This window comes from Heterocephalus glaber, unplaced genomic scaffold (genome assembly GCF_053883595.1).
Source record: "Heterocephalus glaber isolate CG9 unplaced genomic scaffold, H.glaber_assembly_v1.0 deba00000896, whole genome shotgun sequence".
In the NCBI taxonomy this organism is placed as follows: Eukaryota; Metazoa; Chordata; class Mammalia; order Rodentia; family Bathyergidae; genus Heterocephalus; species Heterocephalus glaber.
This window is the reverse complement of record NW_028258170.1, coordinates 4703122-4719835: the sequence shown is the minus strand read 5'-3', so window position 1 is coordinate 4719835 and position 16714 is coordinate 4703122. Positions and strand designations below refer to the sequence as shown.

Below are 16714 nucleotides of genomic sequence, written 5' to 3'. Positions count from 1 at the left end.
CTAGAATACAAAAAAAGCAATTAATTTGAGACATTTTTTGCTGTATCTTTTCTTGAAGATATGCAAGTAATTCAGCAAGGATTTAAAAGGTCAATGACACAGTTTCACTTAAACAAAAACCTCAAATAACTAAATATTCTGCACTTATTATTTTTGCTTCTGAGTTTACTTCAAAAAGAAGGTAAGAGCTCCTGATAGTCTGACTACAGAATCTCCTGTCAGTTCTAAAATTCCATAGATTTGAAAAAATAGATTGATGAATAGTTTGAACTAAGAATATCTTAAAGCTAAATAAGAAAATTTTGACATTTTTTAAAAAGCTGATCAACCGGAAAAAAAGGAAGAAATAATTTTTCCAAAATCTGATGATACATTTTCTTAAAATAGCCTTGCCTTTCTTTTTTTTCATTTTTCTTTTCTTTTTTATTCTTCTTTATAATTATATCTTTAGGGTGGTTCAAATGTCTTCTCCCTGAAATATTAAAACTCAAGTTTCTAATCAACTCTTTGTCACAATTTTAACATAATTTTAAGTGGATTTTATAATTCATCTGCAATGAACCATATTGTTTCATTTTGAACAATTAAACTTGACATTCATGTTTAAGAAAAGTGAAAAGGTTTTTTACCTGAATTACTTCAAATTTTTCTTTTTTGTGTGTGCTTCTCTACTCTAGGTAAAGGTTATATATTCAAAGATAAGTAACCCACCTAACCACAGAATATTGACAAACTACATCATCCTGGAGAAATATGTAAAAAATTTTCACCATGAAGCTTTCATTAAATGATGAGTCTTGAAATAAGAAGCCTATTAGTTCAAAATATGTTTTTAATGCATTCCAGGCTTAAATTTCCCTAAGAGAAAGATATTTAGTTTAACATTTTAGAATCTGTACAAATGCATTGGGCAAAACGGCACTTGTCTATTATTTCAGACTTATTAGAATCACAGAATGTTCCTATGTCATACTAAATACTCTATTCTTGCTGAAATAACCACTGAGAACTATTCTTTAAGCATTCAAACACATTCCAAACTCACAGTTAGCTGCCACGTATCTGTGTCTCTTCTCCCATTCACAGCCACATGTTGGAAATGTTGCCAGTGGAGTGCTGTCCCCAGCCTTGTCTCCACTTTCCTCTCAACCCACCAGTTTGGCTCTTGATCCTCTTCTCAGGTGAAAATGTTCTACCCGAGGACTTTCAGGTTGCTAACAGCTAACAGAGAACTCTCACTTTCCACTTCTCTAGAGCTCTTGTTAACATTCAATGCAATTGACCACTCCTTCATTCTTGGCTCTTGAGATAGCATTCTTCTGATTTCCCAGTGTTATAGTTCAGTACTAAAATGTCCACCAAAAGTCTCATGTATTCAGGGGTGGGGCTTTAGGAGGGTGACTGGATCATGGGAGGGCAATATACTTATCAGAGAATTAATCCATTAATGAGTTCAAGGCTGAATGTGCTGTTAGGAGGTGGGTCACTGAGGACCTGACCTGAAAGAGTGTGTTCTTGTCCCTGGCCCTTCCCTTCACCCTCTGCTGCCTGACCTCCATGAGATGAGCAGGTCCCTCGGCCATGACCTTTAATCAAGATGTTTCTGCCATAGAGAGCCAGTGGGCCATGGACTGAGTCCCCAAAATAGGAGTCAGATTAAACTTCTCTTCCTTGAAATTGTGGGTGTCAGGTATTGTGTCCTAGTGACAAGAAATCTGATTTATATACCATCCATTTCTCTGACTCCCTCCTCTCTTTCCAAATTTAAATACTCCATCTTCTTAGGGACTGATCCTGGGCCATCTTTGTTTCTCATTCTACACTCCCTCAGTCAGTGTATTCCTCCTCTCCTCAATGTGAATGTAAACATTTCCTATTTGCCAATACCTCAAACCTCACTTCCACTCTCTTCAAATACTCAACTCCTTAAGTAACATCTCAAATTCAATGGTTCACGACATCTTAAACTGCTCATTTGATTAACTCTTAGGATTGCCCCACCCACCTGCTTTTTTTCTGTTGCTGAAATTTCACTTGTTCCTGGAGGACTCATGAGGTTGACCTTGATAGCTAAGTATTCCTGACTCATGTAGCCAAATTGTTGTCCAATTCTAAGCTACTGTCTCACATTATTCTGCCCCCAAATGTCTCACCTATGTTCATTACTTTCAGTGTCTCTGCCATCAATCTGACCAACCACAGTATAATCTCTCACCCAGAAAATCTCTCCCCCTAAACTATCTCCCCATGTCCACTTTTAACCTTATCTAAGCCATACCTTAGTAGAAATGTTATATAAATATAAATTAAGTGCCACCACTGATTTAAATATTTCCAATGTCTTTCCAGAAGGATTAAGAATGTGTTTAATAACCACACAATAGAGCCCTCACTGATTGTGACAAAACTTGCCTGGCTGGCCATCATCTATGTCCTCTCCTTTTCTTTCCCACACTGCTGTCAAACCAGATTCCTTCCATTCTGCAGCTGAAACATACTTTTTGTCTAGTGAACATCTTTTCACTCTTCAGACCACAGAGAAACATCACCTCCTCCATTTGTCCCCAGGCTGTAGACACACTTAACGGGTACTTTTTAATTTCCACAACACTCCACATTTCTTCTTTGTAATACTCAGCACAGACACACATAAGTGCCTTTTGTTTAACTTCCTTCTGTGGCAGGGTACTGTTCTAATTAATATATATCTCAGGTATTGCCTTTGGTTCTCCCACATCAGGCTGCTAGGCCATAAAATATCTATTGTCTAAAGGGAGGGTCATTTGCAGTTAAAAAATAGAAAAATACAAATCAAATTATTGTCTTTAGAGTTTTAAAATCCAACACTTTTGAAATGCAATCTTCTCTCTTTTGCTCCACCCCCACCCAATACCAGACTCTCTAAAAGACAGGATTCCAAGTACACAGGGAAGGAGCCAGAGGCACGCACACACAAGTTAAGAGGATCTGGTTCTGACATGTGAAGAAGGAAAGTGAGAGGGCTTCCATTCCACTCGGAGGTGAAATATGAGAGCCAGGGACAGCTTCATAACCAAAGTAGAGGCTTGAGAGGAAGAACACTTCCAAGTGCTTCCTCCCACAGGGCATGGAGCTGGGGCACAACTCATGACTGAGGAACATCTAGGCAGAGAGGTTAAATTCATCCCTTGGGCTGCAGAAATATATAAAAATAGATGATGAAGACCCAAGACCAAGATCACTTCTAATAAAAGAGATGATATCTCAGCAGATGTCCACATGGGGAGATAAATACTAGCACTATACAATTCCCCCTCTCTCAAAGGTTTAATGTATCATAATCACCTAAGGCTTTTGGGAAAATTCTCAGAAATAACTGAGACTTATTTTCTGATACCTGGTGAAATGAAGGTTTTAAATAGACGATGTGTCATTTGGAAATTTGGTGTTCTACCAGAAGAGGCCCAGAATATCAAAAGCAATCCTGGATAAGAGCAAAGTGCGAGGCATTATAATTCTAGATTTCAAATTATATCACAAAGTTCCAGTGGTAAAAATAGCATGGTACTGGCATAAAAATAGACAAGTTGATCAATAATCCCAGGCACATTTCGCCATCTGATACTTGACAAAAGGACCAAACATGTTGGAGAAAAGATAGTCTAATAAACAGTGCTGGGAAAACTGGTTATTCATATGCAGAAGAATGAGTCTAGACCAATGTCTATCACCCTACACTAAAATCAAATCAAAATGGGTCAATGATGCAGGTATTAGAGCAGAAATACTTAATCTACTGGAAGATAACCCATGTAAAACTCTTGAAGACATAGGCAAGGGCAAGGACTTACTGAGCAAAATCCTACTTACACCAATGACACCAACAATCAACAAATGGGACTATATTAAATTAAAAATATTTTGCATAGCAAAGAAAACAATCAACAGAATGAAGAGACAATCTACAGAGAAGGAAAATACTTTTTGCCAGCTACTCCCCAGATAGAGGACTAATATCTAGAATACATAAAGAACTTAAAAAATTAATAAAATAGACCATCAAAACAAAAGATCCAATAAAAAATGGGCAATTGAAATGAATAAATGTCTCAGAAGAAGATGTACAAATGGCCAATGAATGCATAAAAAATGTTAAGCATCTTTTGTCTTCAGAGAAATGCAAATAAGAACTACCCTGAGAATGGCTAATTATCAAAAACTCAAAAAACAACAAACACTGGCAAAGTTGTGGTGAAAAAGGAACACTTATTGGTGGAAATGTAAACTAATACAACCACTATAGAAATCAGCATGGAGATTCCCAAAAAAACTGAAAATGAAAATCTCATTCAGCTATACCTCTTCTGGGAATTATCCCAGAAAAATTAAGGACATCATATTACAGTACTACATCCATGCCCATGTTTATAGCACCACAGCTCACAGATGCAAATTCTTGAAAGCAACCTATATATCCAAAACAGGTAAGAAAAAATGAAACATACACAATATAATACTACTCACCCATAAAGATGGGTAAATTTGAATCATTTGTATTGTAGGAAAATGGCTGCTCTTTAAGGCAAAGGGAAATTAATCAGATAAAGTAGGTAAATATTGCATGGCTTCTGTGAAGTTAGAAATCCAAAGTATAAATAATTTAAAGGGCAAAGTAAAAGACAGACTATAGGATATACAGAGGTAGACCTTTTGGAGATGGGAAGGGGAAACAGAGACAGGGAGAGTGGAGAGAAGAGGGGAGAAAGAAGTAAGATTACGATGTGATTTGTATATGTACCAACTTGCACAATGTCTATGTTCACTAATAATTGCAAACATGTACTAATATTAAATAAATAAATAAATAAATAGAAAGAAAGAAATTTGGTGTCCCGATCTCTAGAAATAGAGACTGAAATAACAGCTGATTTCGCACAATATTTCTGTTCTCCTATAGTAGAGTTTTGGAAGTCAGCCATCCAACACTGGCATGGCAGCTTCCCTCTCAGTGAGGATACAGAAGTGACTTCCATCTCCAACCTTTCTTTGTGATCTAAAGTGGATGCTGATTTTCAGGCTTAAAACATACAAAACAGAAAAAAACAACACAGGGTCCATGCTATCTGCCTGTTCCCTCTTACAGAGTCTTCCAAGAAGTCCTAACAACTTTCTCCTACATTTCTTTAGCAATTTCTAGCCAACAAAGACACAAGGAAATGTCATTACTCAGCTGGTTCTGCTGTCACAGGTGGGGAACAGAATGGGGGAATGGATACTGAATAGCAGCTTACAGATATAATTTAATTTTTACAAAGAAAACAAGGTAAAATGTGTGTAGGTAAATGAAATAAAATTCAAATACCCTATTCTGTCTCTCATGGTAGACTGCAAATTTTAAAAAGCAGGATCTATTTCTTGGTACTTGATAATTTTAACCAAACATCTAGTCAGATGTCTGCTATTCAGTAAGTAATCAATAGTATCTGTTAAATGAGTGAATACAATAATTAACAAAAAATGGAAAGTGTAAGGGAGCATACATGGTCTTTCACGACACAGCATCATTTAAAATGTACTTAATGTTTGAATGTAGTGTGACAGTTGTTAGTGCTGTTTACTGAAGCTCATATTGGGGTACATTGTAGGATTGCATATATAGTATTCCTTGTATTTTGCCAAAGTAACGTGATTGGGCCAATTAATGTTAGCAAAAACTGACACGGATATTTTCTGGGCCCAAAGATATAATTGCTACTATGAGATCTACCAAGGCTCTCATTCCTGCAGCCAGAGCAGCTGAAAACATAACCACTGGTGGAACTCCATCCGGCAAAGCTGACTGTATTAGCCATTTTTCCCTTCACTGAGACACAATACCCAACATCCACAATTTAAAGGAGGAAAGGATTAATTTAGCTCATGGTATCAGGTGATTCTATACTAGATCAGTAAACTCCAAAGAAGAAACCCCATGGCAGAAGGGCATAGCATAGCAAAGCTGCTCAGTTTATGGCCACTGGAAATTGAGCAGGGGACAGCAGCAGAGCAGAACCAGCACAAGACCATAGGGAGTACTGGAGTCCATGCCACCATGACCACCCAGACACACCCAGTGCATACTCTACTAATGTACTGGGCATTTTTTAATGCAATGAAGCTGACAAATCAGAAATGACAGACACAATTCACTCCTCCAACTTCACAGCCAAAAACATCCCCTTAAATCACACGTAATCTTCAAATGAAAACAGCAAGTCCATAATTCTGTCTAACATAATACAACTATCCCACATGGAACCAGAAACACAACAATTCCTATTCCAAAGTCTCAGTAGTTCCAATACTTCTCAAAAATCCAAGCCCAAGTCTTCTGTGAAACTCAAAGCAGACTCTTAGCTGTGAATCACTGTTAAAACAAAACCAAAAAGAAAAACAACTAAATAATCCCAAGATACAATGGTGAAGCTAAATATTCTCATTGCAAAGGGAGGGATTGGGAGATATGAAAGAATCAGAAAAAAGTAAGCCCCCAAACCAGCAGGGCAAGCATTAAATCCTGCAGTTATCCATATCAAGCATCCAGGACACATGGTGACAATATGTGAGTTCCAAAGGACATGGACAGCCTCACCCCTGTGGCCTTCTCAGTTGCAGCCCACAAGGTCTCTCTCTTGGGCTAGCTCCACTCATGGTCTACAGCTTTCCTGGGCAGGTGCTCCAGAGTCTTGGCATCTCCAGCTCCCTGTGGTCTCCACTACACCTTCAGCTTCATTCTCACACCTTCATGCATTGTCCTCTCAAAGACTCCTTGCCTGGCCTTTAAAGACTTCCTCTGAAGTCTAGGTGGGAGCCTTCTTGACCCCCCACAACACTTGCATTCTGCTCTCAGAAGAAGCAGTAGCCAGACCCCCTTGGACATGGTTTTAGTGGCCTCTAGTGCTTGGATAGCTAAGCTTGGTGAAAAGAATCCTGGGAAACTGATTCCCTAAAAGGCCCTTCTTGAGCAGGACTTCCATGGACTCTTCCCAAATGAAAGTTTGATTCTTTTGCACCATATTATAATGCCCCAGGCCATGACTCCATGTCCAACCCAGACACACCCAGGTACATTCGTCACTAATCTGCTAGGTGTTTCCCAATGAATATGACAGTGACATATGTAACTGACCTGCAGTGGATGTGTGGTATAGACAAGATCATACATCTTGGATTCACAGATTTGCTTTCCCTAACACAAAAATGTCAACTATTTTTATGCAGTCAACTGAAGAAACATTTTATTTGTTGTGAAACACACAAATTTATGTTTGGATCCACAACAACTCTGACTTCTGAAACACTCAAGTTAGTCAATTTTAAACAATTAATTTAAAAATAATCAGTTAATAATTAACTACCATAATAAACAAATCCAACATGAACAACGAATAGAGTAAATTACATTAAAGAAGCCTTTTTTTCTAAAATTTTAAAAGACCAGGAAAAATTTTTAAATTAGTTTCATTAGAATTAAGATAAATAATAGCATTATAACACTAGTATAATTTAAAAGGCCTTTTTATTCTTTTTGCTACACATATAAAGTAATCATGTGTAATACATATTTGCAGTATAAATATTAAAGGATACCATATGGAAGTATGAGTGCATTAAAGAGATAAATATCCCACTGTTCTACCTTTAAAGTACACTAATCTGGCTGACCAGTACTTTTTCTCTCACTTTCTGAATCTGTAAGTAGGTATGAATTTTAAAAATTGATTTGCATATACCTTTTACCCTGAAATTTTGTAGACCATAAAAATTAAAAGTAACTTGGTTAATACTGACCAGTTTTATCTTTCATAAACAGTACAAACCCTGTATTTTGAAAATCTCAAGAAATTGTTATAAGACATTATTTTGCCTTTTCCAAAAAGAATAGTTTTTGTTGCTTTTTAACCATTTTCCCTTAACATTCGATTTCATGGTTATTACATTCTATGACTTGAATCCCCTTTATGGTAATATATCTAAATGGACACTTAAGGCATGGTTGATCTTTTTTGAGAAAGCTTATTATTTTCCATGAGAATGAAAAAAGATGTTACCTTGAACCATAATGCTTTAGACGGTTAATGGATAAATTAACTATCCAGGCAAGATGAGTAAATGTAAATTAGACATCTCTTTCCTTGTAACCTCATCTTATAACCCCTTTATATAGAGAGTTATCTGAATGCTATTTGAAGCTAAACTTATAAAAGCTCTGAAATCTGGGGTTTTTATCTTATTTTTACTCTCAAGTTTATTTCTAAATGTATAATAATTTGAGAGTTCAACCAACCTTATTACTTTAATATAAAAAGAAAAATCTGGGAGAGTTCAGTGGAGTAATGTAGCTAAAAACTGGATGACTCTGTGAAACTTAAAATGTTACTGGGGTCATAGGATTAAAAGACAAGTATTTACCAAATATTTCAGCTTGTTTATGATTTTATTTGTGTTTTACCCTACAGCTCCGTGTTTTTACATCATGTTGGTTACACTGCAAAACTTCTTAATGATGTCAGGAAATACAAGAACTCAACATTTCTAGATGAGCCCACTGACAATTCCCAGTACCCAGGTATACAAACCTCCTTTACATTCTTTAAGAGCAGCCTTTCCTAATAGAACATGAGGATGCAGTTTCCATAAGGTATTTGAGTCATCACCATTCTAAGGCACACAACATGGCTTGGCAAAGGCTCCTAAATGTCTCCTCAGACACTACAAGCAGCAAGAGTGTCTGGCCCAGACATCAGATGCCCAACTGCACCATTACATGATTGCCCATATGGCATATGTTTGACTCACCATGGAGCAGCAGCTGAGTCCTGCTCCCTCCAGGATTTTCCAGCTGGGGGACAGTACCACATTCTTCCAAGGCAGTGGTTTCCTTTAGGCCACCAGAGAGTCAAAAGAGTTTGGATCGTTCACGGCTCATTGGATGCATGTGGTCACCATGCCAGTGCATGCTGTGAGGAGAGGTTGTGAGGGGCCCAGCTTGGTATTTCCCCCCAGGCTTGTTCCTTGTTGTCCTCTAAGGCTACCAATTCCCACAGCACAGCTTGCACACTGCTGCTTACTTTGACTTTGCCTTTATTTTCTGATGACAAAACATTCAGCTTCCCACAACTAATAGGAGTTGACTTGCCTCTCTTGATCTTAGATAATTCAAACCCATTTCCTTCCTTACCTTCTTTAAGGAGGCTTAATGGAATTTTGAATTTTTCCTATTACAAGAATTCTTCAGGTTTTTGTCCAAAGAGATTTGAAATGCCACATAAAATGATGTACTCACATTCCTCACTACCACTTCCAAATAACTGAATTACATAAATAAAACATTACATAAAAAGTGCTTTGCTACAATTTATGAGAGGTAAATTTAACAAGAACTGGCTCCTTGTAGGAAAATTCAACTTATCTTTTCCTGATCCTTTTATTCTATACAGAGAGAGAAATTTATGTCAGTTAAAAAAATCTATTACTGCTTCTCATAACAGAATCCATTATTTTTTCCATGATCCATCAGAGTAAAAACAAGAACAATAGATTGCTTTGACAGAACCTTGAACAAAAATGTTCCCAAGAATCAAACACAGCAAGTTAAATGAATTTCAGGTAGTATTCAAACAGGAAAGGATAACCTTCTTTTTATATTTCAAATCTGGACATTCCTAAAACATTTATTATTATTAGCTACTCCAAAAAGACAAATATATAGTAGTTTAATTTTTACAATGAAATGGAAATAGTTTCATTTATTTCTATATATATCCAAGTAGAACTGAACCTAAAGAAATGAACTCAGGAAAAGGAATTTTTTTTACCAACTGGTTATTTATAATCTATGCCTTGATTGCATTATACACAATGACTTTACATACATAACTGAAGATATCCTATACCCAGTCAACTTATTAAACATATTAATGTTAACTTTATCTCACAAATATGTTCACTTCTGTAAGTGGTTCCATAATTTTTAGTTCTACGTAACCCATTTTAGACTAAGGTCTTCAGAAAACTTGGAATGTTTATGTACACACCTACCTGCCTAAGATACACAGGAAGAAAGTGGGAGGAGAAGAAAGAAGAGATGAAGGTAGAGTCATGTATTTAACATTAATTCTAATAACTAATTCATCTCGGGTGATTTTCTTAATGCATACCTGTCAGAATCTAATGGCTAATTGCATGCAGATAAACCCATCTATCAACTTGTCTCTGGGGAAGGTAAGTGTAATTATTAATCTTAATTGTCACTTTGATTGGCTTGGAGCTGTGCAGGAGATTAGTAATGTATATGCTTGGGTGTGTCTGCGTGGATCATGGAGCCAGGACCTTGGGGTCTATATCTGGTCCTGGCCCCTCCCTCTCTGGGGCTGTTCCTCTTTTTCTGCTTCCTGACTGCCATGAATTAATAAGCTTTGTTTCACCATGCCCTGCTTGCATGATGCTCCTGCCTTGGAGCCAGCCAACAAATGGACTGAATCCTCTGAAACTGTGGGTCAAATAAACTTCCCCACCTTTAAGTGGTCAAATATTTTTTTCAGCAATGGGAAATGTGACCAATAGAGAGAATTGGTAGCAAAAGTGGTGTTGTTACTGTGATATATGACACTGTGTAGTTCAGAAACCTTTGGAACTGGTTTGCAGGAGCATTTGGAAAGGTTTGGAGATGTAGGATAGAGAAGCCCTAGCATACTATGAGCAGAGCCTGATGGATTGTTTTGGTTAGAGCATAGATTACCAAAATGCTAATAAAAATCCAGACAGTAAAGACCAGGACTCTATTGGAAATTTGACTGGAAGCCATGCATGCTACATTTTGGCAAAAACACTTATCTTCATTTTCCTCATGACCTGAGACTTTGCAGGAGGGTATGTATGGGCTATGGAATGATTCATATAAGAGGAAAGCAGTCCAACATTCAGACTGTGGCATGGGTACTACTGGTTGCTTTTAGCCAGATTTATATTGAGAACTAGGAGCAAAAAGCAGAACAGAAATAATTGAAAAAGTTAGATTTTGGCCCAAAGGGAACCACATGTAAATTTGGGGCTGAAGGAAGTGTGTTTGTTGAAGATATTAATGACATTAAAAAGAAATAAAGTACTTTGAACCGAGATGAGGAGAGCGATGCATCCATCATAGGATCAAAAGTGCAAAAGTATAACTCTTTCATTTGAGAAGAGTCTCTGGGACTTCATCTCAAGAAAAGCCTCCTAGGGGAATGGTTTCCTAGGATTCACATCACTGTACTCAGCCATTCAGACACACAAAGGCTGCAACAACCATAGTCCAAGCGGGCCTGGCTACTGCTTGCACTGGTGGTAAACTTTTGCTTTGTTCATGTGATGCTACTTTTACTGGCACATGGAATGCAAGTGTTGTGGGATCATGAAGGCTTTCACCCAGATTCCAAGGGAAGGCCTATGAGGCCAGGTAACCTGCCCAAGAGGAAGGTACTTAAAGATGTGGGAATGAAGCCAAGGGTACAATGGGAACCCGAGGAAGTTGAAAATTCCAAGAACATAAAATGTCTTCAGAGGAAAGCCATAGGTGATGACCACTGCAGCCCAAGAGAGAGGTTATATGAGCTCCAACCAACAAGGCCAATCCAAGGACTCTGGAACTCATCTCTTACCTCTGATGCCCCAGATGCTGGACATGAGGCTACAGAACCTAACACTGCCCTTGCTTTTATCCTGTTCTTTTCTACCTCCCAATTTCTCCCTTTGGGGATGGGAATATTCTCCCTGGAAGAGTGTACATGGGAGTTAAGTAACTTGCTCTGTCATTGTTACCAGTATTCACAGCTAAGGGTTTTCCTTGAGTCTCAGAAGAAACCTTGGAGTTGCATTATTGAGCAATGGTGACACTTTTGAGACTTTGGGGGAGGAATTAGTATGTTTTCAGGTATACACAGGATAGTTACATCACATTAGGAAGAATTATGATCTTGCTATTATCTGTATTAGGAAATTATGATGTATTCTGGGAAATTAAGATGTATTTGGGAGCCAAGGTGACAAACAGCAGAATATAATAGCTAAATTTAGTTGTCAACTTTACTTGCTTGGGACTATCTAGGGCATTAGGAAGGCACATTTCTGCAAGAGTCTGGGTGAGTCACAGAGGTGTGACCTGCAGTCTATATCTGGTCCCCAGCCCTTTCCTCTCTCATGCTGTTTTCCTGCTGTGATTCCAGACCACCATGATCTAATCAGCTTTTCTCTGTCATATTCTTCCACTGTGATGTTTCTACCTTGGCCACAGGCAACCAATAGACTGAATCTTCTGAAACCAAGAGCCAAGTAAAACCGCTCCTTCTTTAAGTTGTGGGTGTCAGGTATTGTTTCTAGCAGTAGGAAATCTGACCAGTGCAGTAACATTCCCAGTTTCAGTGGCAGACCTCCTAAGCCAATTAGCACCAAGCATTCACATTATGGTATTACTGATCCAGAGCTGGGCATGTAACTCAAAGGTTACCTGAACAAAAGAAATGAGTGTGACTTTCATGCAAGCTTGCAATAGAGGTTTCCCATTTCTCCTGCTGGATGAGCAAAAGAGAACAAGGGGTCCCAGTTGCCACTGGCAGCCTGTGTGACCATGAAAATGAGAACAATGCTAATGCCACAGGCAATGGTTAGGGACGACTTGAGTCTTGGCTGACATCACTGAGCTAAAAATGGTATTGTGTCTCAAGCCCTTCCTACCTTCTGTCTTACAGTTAATAGAGTTTGTAAACTGTAATCCCAGTTACTTGGGAGGCAGAGGCAGGAGGATCACAAATTTGAGACCAATTTGGGCAACATAACTAGACCCATCTTAGAAAAAAAAAGACAGGAAAGAGTTTACAGATGTGTTGTCTTTCCCATTATAAATGAGGGTGCTGTTCACATGTGCTCTTCTCTTTTAAAGAAAGATGAGAGAATATACTCAAAATAACATGTTTTCTCATGACTTGTTTCAGTCATATTTCTAATGCATCAAAAGATCTTTCATATATTTTTGACTTTGAACCCACCCTGGAGAAGTATTGCTAGCCATCTAACAAAGCAGAGAATTTGAGATATCCATTGTTTAAGATGGCAGTAACATTATTACCAAGGGTAATGTAAATTTAAGATAATGAAGACCTTCTTGTCCTACTAGTCCAAAAAAAATACAATTTTATACCCAAGTTAGTCATTACTCCTAGCCTCTAGATCTGAAACAGAGCTAGATCAGCTTTCTAGTTAATTTAAAACTGGCATATATGCCAAAGGTATATTTTTTTAATTACACAGAAGGCCATAACAATCCTATCATTCTGTTCTTATTTTCCTAAACTACTTTAGGAACTTATTTCTCAGACTTTGTAGTATATTAGGTATTTCTTGCATATTTCTGTACGTAATTCATCAGCTTTGCAACCTGATTCTTAAAATTAACAGATTAAAACTAATGTAGATGATTCTCAGATGACACATACTGAGGTATAGAAAAATTCCATCATTTCCTCCTACAAAATGAAAAAGATTTTAATTCTTTTTCTCAACAGCTGCTTCATGTTTTTTATACATCAGAAAAATATGTGCAATTACTTCAAGTACAATCAAGTCATTTACCATGGCTTTGCCATCATTGTAGTTACAGGATATTTTAAAAAAGAAAAAAAACTTCTCAAAGCACAGGTCCTGCTGTGCAGCAAAGCAATCAGTTTCTTCATAATAACAGCCTGATGGGATTCAGCAATCCAAGGAATAATGAATAACCAACCTAATCAGTAAACAGGAAAATGCTATACCCGTCACTGAGTAAAAACTATCATCTGTTCATTCTTTTGATCAGCTTTCAAAACAATAAATAGAAATGTAAGTATCTCTTAAAAAGAAAAATAACTTCATTTAGTGTGTGTGATTTTACCATGCAGTGAGAAAAATTATACATCATCTTGAACTGTACTGCAGTATTTCCCCATCAATGAAATTCACATATAGCATTATTTTAATAATCCATGACCAAATTTACCCTATCCCTTGAATATGTCAAGATGAACTGACTTTTGCAGTTGGTATTGATTGTATTTCTGGACTGATTATTCCATTTTTAGTTTCTTCAGTATTCATCTTATGAAGTTATTTGTTTCTGAATATGATGAGTCTGTCTCAAAATAGTCCTCAAGTTTCAAATGTAGTTTCTCAAATGTGGGCCGTTCCGTAGGCTCCGCATTCCAGCACTCCAACATGATGCTGTAGAACTGCTCAGGACAGTTAGGTGGTTGTGGGAGTCTATAGTTTTGACTCAACATCTGGATTACTTCAGCACCTGTTCTGCCTAAAAATATAGAATGGAATCAACATAATGAAAGAGGAAGATCCAAGTCTTCAGTTCATAGATACTTGTACCCCAGGTTACAAAACAAATTCTTTTCCTTGGTGAAGCTATGAGATCTATCATCCTTTCCAGGGACTAAACAAAATCCTGCAGCAAGTAATATCTGTAAGACTACAATTCAAGAGAAAAGGAGAGGGAAGCAATAAAGCACCTCATTAATGCAAATTAACTTCATCTAATTTTATCTATCAAGCTCCCACAGGTACCTGGTACAGCCAGCCTCATCGGTCTGCCCTCTAAGTCTGGGCAACACACTTAAAGTCATGCCTAAGTAAGTGGCCTGCAGCAGAAAGGCCCTCTTCAGAACCAATTACTCACCAGTATAAGGCATTTTGCCATAAGTAATGATTTCGTAAAGAAGAATTCCAAATGACCACACATCGGACTTAATGCTAAATTTATTAGTACGAATGGCTTCAGGTGCAGTCCACTTCACTGGCAGCTTTATTTCATGTTTCGATTCATAGATGTCTTCATTATCTACCTGTTAATGCATTAAGGATTCAAGCCAAGTTAAACCAATTATTTTTTTTCTGTCTTCATTCTTTTACAGCCAGTTTCACATTAAAATTTAGAGGGGAAATATTTAAAATGAGCTTAGATCAATTGATAATAATTGACAATTACAGTAGCAAATTCTGAATCTGACATATAAGACTAAAAATTCTGTGGGAGGTCATTAAGAAAATATGACCTGAGTCCCTACTATGTGTTGAGAACAGCACTGGAAGGAGCATTTTATTATGTATAAGGAAATTCATACACGACTCTTGCTTTATGTCTGATCCTTAGCATATTTTTTTTAAATGAAGACAAAGCTTATCTGTTTTTTTGACTTACTGAGGGTACTGAAGAGTCCCCAGCTTTGATAGTTACCAGTTCCCACTTGCTAATGCTGAAAAGTGGAATCTGAACTAGTTAATGTATCACCTCACTGTTCTAATTAATTTACAAAAAGAAAAGATGATGACTCATGAGGACCAGAAAAAGATCCCCTGTTATGTTTCAAGCCCCACATTCTTATTTTTAGAGTACAACATGGTAACTTAAAGTTAACTTCAGAGATAAATACCTCATATTATGTCTTTATGTCAATATCTTTTGGATTGATGTCACAAAATGGGGTGGGCAGGGGAACTGCAAAGCCAATGATGGCTGTAGAATTCTGCAACGTGTAGCTTAGTCTGACAGATTGTGAGCAAAGTCATTAAGGTCACCATCCAAAAGCATGAGGTCTCACGTGAAGGCAGGGAGGGTAACCCTATGTAGCTGTCATAAGGGAAACAGAAGCAAACAAATAGAGGCCACGAGTACTAAATGAAAAGAGGAGCATAAACTCAATCACAAATTTAATGACATACATTTCAATCTAGCTGATCATTGTTTTCTCTAGGATTATTCCTCCTCCATGAAGAAACAGAAGCAGGAAGGTAGCTGGTCTGTAAGGTCTTGGGCTACTGGAAATGGTCCATGAACCACAAAATGTGAAGAAATATGTTTTAAAGAATAATATCGAATTTCCTGGTCTATGTATCTGTTGAGATTTTAACCTATTGTTAAAACTAATTAAATTTACCTTAAAGACTCTTGCAAGTCCAAAGTCTGCTACTTTGTAGATATTGTGTTCACCAACAAGAACATTTCTGGCAGCCAGGTCCCTGTGGATATAGTTCTGGGACTCCAGGTAGGCCATTCCAGAAGCCACCTGTGCTGCCATGTCCACTTGTTGAGTCAGGTAGATTTTTGACCCAGCATCAACTAAGGAATAAAAGAAAATAAGAGATATATTTTGGAAAATATTTTAACAACTGAAATTAATTCTGAGAATTTTGATTAATCCACTGTTGATGGAATTGTCAGCCAAGGCACTGATCATCTGAGAAAGGAGCAGAGGTATCATATAAACCAAACATGGTTATGATTATCAGAAAGAGTCCAATTATTACTGTTCTTCGAAAGTAAATTTCACAGACTCATTTCTTCATGGAATTTGTTACTTCAGTGCTTCTGGATTTCTCTTAAACACTGCATAGTTTGTTTTAATCATCAAGCCAAAGAGTCACCCTAATTTGCATGACTGAACTAATGAAAAGTTCTTGTTTCTTCCTCAGGGTTTTTCTTTCAAACCTCCTTACTAAGAAAAATTAAACTTGCATAAGTAGTTATGAAATGTGTATACTGCATTTGTACAACCAAGCTTAATACAAATTTTTAAACATCCTTTTCTTAGCCTATTATTCTTACAACAGTTTCTACATCTCTTCAATGCAGACATACCTTTAATTGGCAGCATTTCACTGCTCATCCTGCAGAACTAAGAAA

At 37.3% G+C, this 16714-nt stretch overlaps 1 protein-coding gene across 3 annotated transcripts in view; it reads right to left on the bottom strand.

Annotated features, from left to right (window-relative positions):
• Nucleotides 1-371: 371 nt before the first annotated feature.
• Frk (fyn related Src family tyrosine kinase) overlaps nucleotides 372-16714 on the bottom strand; it is a 171099-nt gene continuing 154756 nt past the window's right edge. For 2 of the 3 annotated variants that reach the window (XM_087207900.1, XM_087207898.1), the window contains exons 7-9: nucleotides 15969-16150; nucleotides 14711-14876; nucleotides 372-14332 (exon numbers count right to left, since the gene is read on the bottom strand). In XM_087207900.1, the coding sequence (XP_087064026.1) occupies nucleotides 14121-14332; nucleotides 14711-14876; nucleotides 15969-16150 (560 nt within the window). In that variant the 3' untranslated portion in view covers nucleotides 372-14120. Of the gene's footprint in view, nucleotides 14333-14710; nucleotides 14877-15464; nucleotides 15662-15968; nucleotides 16151-16714 lie in introns of those variants that run through there. The other variant, XR_015450017.1, reaches the window with a different exon arrangement.